The sequence below is a fragment of the Choloepus didactylus genome, chromosome 6, assembly GCF_015220235.1.
Source record: "Choloepus didactylus isolate mChoDid1 chromosome 6, mChoDid1.pri, whole genome shotgun sequence".
NCBI classification, from domain to species: Eukaryota; Metazoa; Chordata; class Mammalia; order Pilosa; family Megalonychidae; genus Choloepus; species Choloepus didactylus.
The window spans coordinates 80505199-80514444 of NC_051312.1; the positions used below are offsets into that span (position 1 = coordinate 80505199).

The 9246-nt window shown below is 35.6% G+C and overlaps 1 protein-coding gene across 1 annotated transcript; it reads left to right on the top strand.

The window, feature by feature from the left end:
- Window positions 1-2658: 2658 nt before the first annotated feature.
- Window positions 2659-6911, top strand: LOC119537949 (olfactory receptor 51B4-like; the record flags this gene model as incomplete). The annotated part of the gene is made up of 2 exons (XM_037840592.1): window positions 2659-3240; window positions 6888-6911. Coding segments are annotated over exons 1-2 (606 nt in total), but the record flags the coding sequence as incomplete, so codon positions are not given.
- Window positions 6912-9246: the final 2335 nt, after the last annotated feature.

A 9246-nucleotide genomic window follows, 5' to 3' on the forward strand; every position in this document is an offset into this window, starting at 1 on the left:
GGTAACATTTAAACAATCACTTAAAAGTTGAGATCTCTCAGATCGTTAGATCCAGCCCAGGATTTCCCATGGCTAGTTGACTTTTATGACTTCTTACTGACTTTTTCTAAAGGAACATGGATTTTGGATAATAGATGAGGTCAATCAAGAGGCACTGATTACACAGTGTGCTTGCAGATTATCCAGAAATAAAGAATTTATTTGCATTTTTTCAACATGATCATAATGTGTTCTATTCTCTTCTCTCCTCTTTTCAATTTCTTGTATCCTTTATAACTTGTTTCTGGAATAGTTTTCTGGCTTCTAGTAAGCCTGGTAAGTTGAAGGAACTCTGAATTATATATATATATGTGTGTGTGATTCTCATGGACTGTTGAGAACATGGAACCAGCTGCTTTAGGGAAACCAGCCCATGAAGATCCTCATAATGGGTTGAAAGTGAATAGTGAGGTTTCCATTTCTGCATCTGTTAGGGAGCTTCTAAGCTTGCCTAATGGTGATGAGAAATTCCACCAAATTTGCCACTGTCACTGATGTTATATAACATGTATTAACAGACTCCTCTGAATTGGGTAGCAATTTCTCCCAGCATATCTGGGGTGGACATATTTTGGAGCCACCAAATTTGCCACAACTAAATGCCAGTGTGGCTGCTGCTGGGTTCTACAGAAAAGGAATAGGACATTCTTCTAACTTCTATCAATCAAAAATTTAATATATAAATAAGTTGTAATAGGCATTTCTCAGAGGGATTGCCACACAGTTTTTGAACATAAACTGCTCAGCCCGAAATCCAAAACCCATGGTTCAGGCTTTTACAACATCAAATAGTTTAAGCATGTTCAGTTCTTCTCTTGCTTCCTCTCTCTGATCTACTCTTTGACAATGTGTCCAAGTAGATGGCTAGCCCCTGTCCCATATGAAAAATTGTGTATTTATCCATTCTCTAGCTCCTCTTTCCTCATATCTTATTAGTAAGGAAATGTTACAATGTTGAGGGGATGGGACAGGTAAGAATTATGATATGAGTTACATGTATAAATCACTCCTGTGTAGGGATGCATGAGTGTTGCCGAACTGAGCACCACCTAGGTCACATAGCTCAGTGGATCAAGTCAGTTGGCAATTCTATCAGTGTCCACACCAAAAAAGTATCTGCTACCTCGGTGCTGAGACTGACATTTTTGTCATAGTCAATGACCCCTGTAATGGTGGACAATTTCCATTCACCCTCACTCTATTCATCTCACTACCCCTACCAACCACTGCTTACTATTAGAGATGTTAATGGGCCCAAATCCTCAAAAAATTATTTATTGTAGTTCTCACTAATCTTTATGAAATGGAAGTGGAGCAAAGATTGACAGCACTTCATTCTTCCAGAATTCCTCTTCAGAGAATTTAGTAGTAATGTTTACAATAGAAAACAATATTTTAAAAGACATTGGACACATACATAACCAACTGAATTTGAAAAAAACTAATATTTTCATTGTGGTTCTCTTTAATTGTTAATGTGAACAATATGCTACCATGTTTCTTGGATGTATGCAAACAAAACTAACATGAATTTAAAACAATGTAATCATGAATAAGCCATATTACATAATTCCATTTAGAATCTCATTCTTAGTTTTTCTGGGCATAGACTTTCTAGATCCATAAAGTTTAACAGATATATATGCTTGTCTGCACTAGCAATATAGTACCATCTTTTTCTCTCTGGAGTGCTTATCTTCTCCCTGAACCTGGCTCTGTAAAGTTTCAATCACCATTTTCTGATATTAATTCTGCCCTTTAGATGAATGTATTTTTAAAAAAATGTATGGCTCTGTGCAAGTATTAGGTTTCTGTGGAGACCTTCATTTTAAGAGTCTATCTCCCTTTGGAGATTTCCTCTAGGAGCTATCAACATGTCTCCTATGTTTTAAAGTTTGTTTCTGATGTGGCAGGTTTCATATCTTTTGCAGCACTGAAAATTTCTTGAGTCTCAAATCCACTGGGTAACCAACATTTGTAAGGCTAGTTTCCAGCTTTGACCACTTGTTCAGATTGCTCTAGTCACTCCATAGGAGCGCCCTCATTACCCACAGTCCATTCTAGATAGCAATATTTACAAAGATAGTTCTCAGTCATTCCCTTGTGATGGATTTACTTCTAGAGATTAAGCACTTTCCTTAGTGATTATTCTGTGAGACAATTGTCCAACTGGTTTCAAGATCAAAAATCTTAACTAGTAAATTGAAGAGAAATATGGCAAGGACTATATTTTATATGTGATATATGAGAGAGGTAATATGAGGGAGAATAAAAGAGTGAAAGGAATGAAATGAAGCCAATGGAGTGATAGTTGGGACTAGAATTGAAAGCTAGAAGCCCAGACATAAGATGTTTGATTGAAAGAATGAAAGTTGGATGCTGAACAGTAAATTGTTGTGATTATTATCATGAATATTATTATTGTCATTTTTTATTCTAGGCAAAGACCTTGCGAATACAGGCTTATAACTAATTACAACTGAAACAGACCACAAAATCTTTTAAGTTTTGAGGTGAAAAAAATGGCCCAATAATGTGCTACATGAAGGTGAGAGAAAGAATTCTAGATATTTAGAGTCATAGCCCTGCCAAAGCTCTCCTCCACCTGCAAAACCTACCATGCTGCCCAACAACAGTGCGGCTCCCTTCTTGCTGACTGGCTTTCTGGGCTCAGAAGCAGTCCACCACTGGATTGCTATTGCCTTTTTTATCATCTACCTTTCCATCCTTTTTGGCAATGGTACACTTCTCTTCCTCATTAAGAATGACCTCCATCTTCATGAACCCATGTACTACTTCCTGGCCATGCTGGCAGGCACAGACCTTGGGATGACATTAACTACAATGCCCACAGTCCTGGGTGTCCTATTGCTGGACCAGAGGGAGATTGCCCACAGTGCCTGCTTCACTCAGTCCTACTTCATTCACTCACTGGCCATTGTAGAATCTGGTGTCTCGCTTGCCATGGCTTATGACTGTTTTGTTGCTATCCGCACCCCACTGAGGTATAACACCATCCTTACCAATTCCTCAGTGATGAAATTAGGACTGGGAGTACTGGCGAGGGGCTTTGTGTCCATTGTGCCCCCAATTCTGCCCCTCTGTTGGTTCCCTTATTGCCATTCCCATGTTCTTTCCCATGCCTTTTGCCTCCACCAAGATGTCATGAAACTTGCCTGTGCTGATATTACATTTAATCTAGTGTACCCAGTTATTCTGGTTGCTTTGAGTTTCTTCCTAGATGTTCTGATTATTCTTTTTTCTTATATCCTAATCTTTAAGACAGTTATGGGCATTGCTTCTCAAGAGGAGTGAGCTAAGGCCCTCAACACCTGTGTCTCACATATGAGCTGTGTCCTAGTCTTTTATGTCACTGTGATTGGCCTGACTTTCATCTACCGGTTTGGGAAACATGTACCACATGTGGTACACATTACCATGAGCTATGTCTACTTCCTCTTTCCTCCATTCATGAATCCCATTATATACAGCATGAAGACCAAGCAGATTTGGAGGAGCATCATTCACTTATTTTCTGTGCAAAATCGGGTTTGAGCCTTTATTTTAGAATTGTGAGGACTTCAGGACTTCTGGGACTTTCCCATTATTGGAAGGAGACACCAATTTTATACTCAGTCTCTTTCCTAAGGGTTAGATGAGATTTTAAATTATTTCACAAAGCTAGAAGCTGACTTTAACAGGAAAATTTGTAAAGGGAAACCTAGGGACCTTGGAGAAAAGGAATTCAGTAAACAGGGGGAATAGTCCAATCCTGATCCTGTCTCCAAAAGAAAAGTAAGTACTATTTCAAAAAAATGATAGGATTAGTGATCTAAAACAACCTGCTTCAAACACATCCTACACACAGGCAAAGAGGTGAGTTGGAAATATATTTTCTGTGTGATAGAAAGGTAATTAGAATTATACGCTATATATAGCCTTTCCATCTCCATAGAACTATATTGGACATAATGTTACTACATCAGTAAATGAACTTATGTTTGGAAAAAATAGTAAATGTATAGAATTCTAGGAAGCCTACCTCTAAAACTTCAGTTTCTCTTAGAATATCAGTCTATCTTATTATTAAGGGCAAAACCGTAATGATCAGAATCCCTATAACAGCTAAACAATTTCCTATCAACTAACTGAGCTTGCAGGCCATATCCCCAGGTGCCACTTTCCTTCTTTCTTTTGGCTGGTAAACCCTGACTTACTAACTTTTCTTCCTTCAAGCTTCCTACTTTAGCTCCTGGTATTTTTCTCCTGAAAAGACTAACTACAGATTCATGCATAATAGCCTCTCTCCTTCTCTTTTTTGCTTCCCTCTCACATAAAATAATAGGATTTTTTAATTTCATGAAATTTTTCTGCTAATCAATGCAGAAAACCTGGCAAAAGTAATGGTCATAACATTACTTTTAAGCATATTTTTAAAGATAGAATAGTTTTCTCTGTCAACTGTCTTGGAAATGCTTGCAAATCTTTATCCTGTTCATTTTAATTGAACAATAGTCTATATGTATTGTTAATGTCAGAACTAATGACAGTAACTTCTTGTCTACTGTTAGTTCTATGTTATGTATTTTGAGCTAGTCTAGGCAAGTGGCCTAGTAAGTGGTGTTCATTATTCTTTGAAGATTGCTGTCTCTTCCTTCCTTTTCTAAGTTGGTTCTTCTACTTGGATCTACTCTTAGCATCCTATTTTCTGATTGAAAGCTCATGTATAGAGCCCAGGAAATAATCAGTCCATTTTAGATTCTTTCTGTTTCATCAAATAATTCCTCCAAATGGATGTCATATCCAGTAATAGTACTCTAAAAATGTTCTAGCAGTTACAGCCTAAAGAAACATGTTTTGTTCACTAGACAAAGCATATAGAAGTTGCCTCTAATCTAACTCCTTCATTATTCTAACTCCAAATGCACTGTATATGGGGATACATCCCCAAGATGAAAAAATACAACCTGTAGGATTTCCTGTATTATGTAGAAATATTAACAAGTAACAAAAGTTGCAAGCAAGAGATACTGACTTTGGCTCCTTAAGCTAATAAATGGCATTTACTTGAAGAATATTGGGAAGAATAATTGGGAAAAATGTTAGAAGAATAACTCAGAATTATTTGGGGTCCCATTCTTAAACATTTAGAGAAGGCATTTCCTATGGCCAAGAGTTGCTGCCTATCAATTATTTTTTAGCAGAATCAGGTTTTGGAATCTGCCATGAACTCTGCTGCTGGCACCACTGCAACAACTTCTGTAAGATGACCCTCCCATTCTTTAACTATCATATCGCTTTTGAAACAAGTTATATAATTAAAGTTACTTTTTATCCTTCTTGAAACAAGTTAAAGAATCTAGTTTTTGGAGTCTGGATTATTTTAGGCTCACTGACTAGATAAGAGTTTATCCTAGTGGGGTTTGGGGAAAGCAAGGGTCTTATCCTTTATCCTTTTAGCTTCTGTGATGGGGCTAAATAATGAGGGATTCCTTCAAATTTGGAAGGATACTTGGATGCAGGGAAGTTTAAAACTAATAAATGTCCACTGCTGAAGGAGGCAGTCATTGTGTAACTGGCTGGTGACAGTTCTTGTAAAGTTGAACCTACGGGTTCTAATCATTGTCAACTTGGTTGTCTTTTCCTATGTATCAATTATTTATTTATTTTTCTAAGATGGGCATATTGAAGGTATTTCATTTAGGGACATACGTTTCTAATTAGCATTGCCTTCTAGTCTGAAATGCACATCATTCCAGATTGTAAACCACATATAGGGAAACTCTGTCCCTACTGGCCATAAAAAGACAGTCAGTGAGAGTTTTAGAAAGAGTTTAGTGGTACCACAATTTTAAGGCGAGTAATGGGTTGCTTGAAAAATGGAAAATACAATATATAACCTTATTTCTCAAGTAAATATTAGAAGGAGTTTTCACTTCCCAGAAAAGCATGAAAAACCAACATTGACTCAAGAAAAATAGAAGACCTCAGCAAATGAATCACAAGTAAAGAGATTGAATCAGTCACCAAAAATCTCTCACAAAAGAAAAGTCCAGGACCAGATGATTTCACATGTGAAGTCTACCCAACATTCAAGAAAGAATTAGTATCAATCCTACTCAAACACTTCAAAAGAAAAAAAAAAAAAAAAAAAATGAAGAGAAAGGATAGCTACCTAACTCATTCTATGAAGCCAATGTCCCTTAATACCAAAGCCAGGCAATGATACTACAATGAAAGAAAATTACATACCAATCCCTCTAATGAATATAGATGCAAAAATTCTCAACAAAATACTTGCAAATCTAATTCAACAGTGTACTAAAAGATTTATGCATCATGACCAAGTGGTTTTATTCCAGATATGCAAGGGTGATTCAACAAAAGAAAATCAATTAATTTAATTCACCATATCAGTAAATCAAAGAGGAAAATCACATGATCATATTGATTGATGCAGAAAAGGCATTTGACAAAATTCATCCTTTCTTGATGAAAACACTTCCAAAGATAGGAATAGAAGGAAACTTTCTCAAACATGATAAAGGGATTATATGAAAAGTCCACAGAAAGCATCATACTGACTGGGGAAAAACTGAAAGCTTTCCTTCTAAGATTGGAACAAGACAAGGATGCCCACTGTCACCATTGTTATTCACCATTGTGCTGGAAATGCTAACTATAGCAATTAGCCCCTCCCCCCCCAAAAAAATATATATATATATGCACATATACATCTATATATACATATATACATATATATGTGTGTGTATATATAAAGTGCACTCAAATTGGAAAGGAAGAAGTAAAACTTTCACTTTTCACTGATGACATGATCCTATATGTAGAAATCCAAAAAAAAAAAAAAAAAAAAAAAACCCTACAGAAAAGCTACAAGAGCTAATAAAGGAGTAAGCAAAGTGGCAGGATACAAGATCAACACACAAAAATCAGTAATGTTTCTATATACTAGTAAGGAGCAATCTAAGGAGGAAATAAAAAAAAAATCATTTACAATAGCAACCAAAAGAATCAAATATTTAGGAATAAATTTGACCAAGGACATAAATGACCTATACACAGAAAACTACAAAATATTGCTAAAAGAAATCAAGGAAGACATAAATAAATGGAAGGACGTACCGTGTTCATAGATAGGTAGACTAAATATGGTTAAGATGTTAATTCTACCCAAATTGATTTATAGATTCAATTCAATACCAATAAAAATTCTAACAACTTACTTTGCAGAAATAGAAAAACTGATAATCAAATTTACTTGGAAGGGCAGGGTGCCCTGAATTGCTAAAAATATCTTGAGAAAGAAAAATGAAGTTGAAGTATCACACTACTTGACTTTAAAACATATTACAAAGCTAGAGTGGTCAAAACAGCATGGTATTGGCATAAAGATAGATATGCTGACCAATGGAATTGAATTGAGTGTTCAGAAAAAGACTCTTTCATCTATGGACAATTGATTTTCAATAAAGCTGCCAAGTCCAGTCAACTAGGACAGAGCAGCCTCTTCAACAAATGGTTATTGGAGAACTGGATACATATATCAAAAGAACAAAAGAGGACCCCTATTTCACACTGTGTACCAAATTAACTCAAAATGGATCAAAGACCTAAACATTAGAACAAAGACCATAAAACTTTTAGAAGAAAATGTAGGGAAACATCTTAAAGATCTTGTGATAGGAGGTGGTTTCCTAGACCTTACACCCAAAGTGCAAGTAATGAAAGAATAAATAGATAAATGGGATCTCCTCAAAACTGAATATTTTTTGCATATCAAAGGACCTTGTCAGGAAAGTAAAAAGGCAGCCTATGCAATGGGAGACAATATTTGGAAACCATATATTGGATAAGGGTTTGATATCCAGAATATAAAAAGAGATCCTACAACTCAACAACAAAAATACAAAAAAAAAAAAAAAAAAAAAAAAAAACAATTAAAAAATGGGCAAATGACATGGGTAGATCCTTTTCCAAAGAGGAAATACAAATGTCTCAAAAGCCTATGAAAAGGTGTTCAACTTCACTAGCTATTAAGAAAATGCAAATCAAAACTACAATGAGATATCATCTCACATATACTAGAGTGGTCATTACAAATAAATAAATAAATAAATAAATAAACAAACAAACAAATAAAGAAAAATTCAAGTGCTGGAGAGGATGTGAAGCAATAGGTGCACTTATTCACTGTTGGTGGGAATGTAGAATTGTGCAGCTGCTCTGGAAGGCAGTTTGGCAGTTCCTCAAGAAGGTAAATATAAAATTGCCATATGATCTAGCAATCCCATTACTAGGTATATACTGAGAAGAACTGAAAGCAGGGATGTGAACAGACATTTGCACACCAATGTTTACTATTCATGGTTATCAATAGATGAAAAGAGCCCAAATGTCCATCAACAGGTGAGTGCATAAGCAAACTGTGGCATATACATATGATGGAATATTGCACAGCTGTAAGAAGAAATAAAGTCATGATGTATGCAACAACACAGATGAACCTTGAGGACAATAAGCCAGAAACAAGAGGACAAATACTGTATGGTCTCACTAATATGAACTAACTATAATGAGCAAACTCTGAGATTTAAAGTTGAGAACACAGGTTAACAGGAAATAGAAATAGAGTAGAGATTGGGCATTTGATGCTGAAGGAGTATGGAATGTTTAACTAGATTGATTGCAAAGATTCTGAAATGGATGGTGCAATACTGTGTGACGGTAACACAATATTGTAAGAGGAAGGCTAGGGGCATGTTTGGCACCAGGAGGAAAGACAGAGGATAAAAACTGGGACTGTGTAATTTAGTGAAACCTAGAGTGGACAATGATAGTGATTAAATGTACATATATAGGATGGTTTTTACATGAGCAAGAAAAAGTGTATGTCATCATTGCAAGGTTTTAAAAATAAGGTGGTATATGGGAAAAAATACAATTAATGCAAAATAGGGTCTATAGTTTACAGTAACACTGTAATATTCTTTCATTAATTTTAACAAAATTAAATAAGTGAGGGGTATGGGATTTTTGTTGTTGTTGCTGTTTATCCTTCTTTTTTTTGAACTTTTTTTCCTCTTCTTTCTTTGTGGAAGAAATGAAAATGTTCTCATATAGATTGTGGTGGTTAAAGCAAAACTATGTGATTATACCAGGAGCCAATGATTGTATACTTAGGAGGGA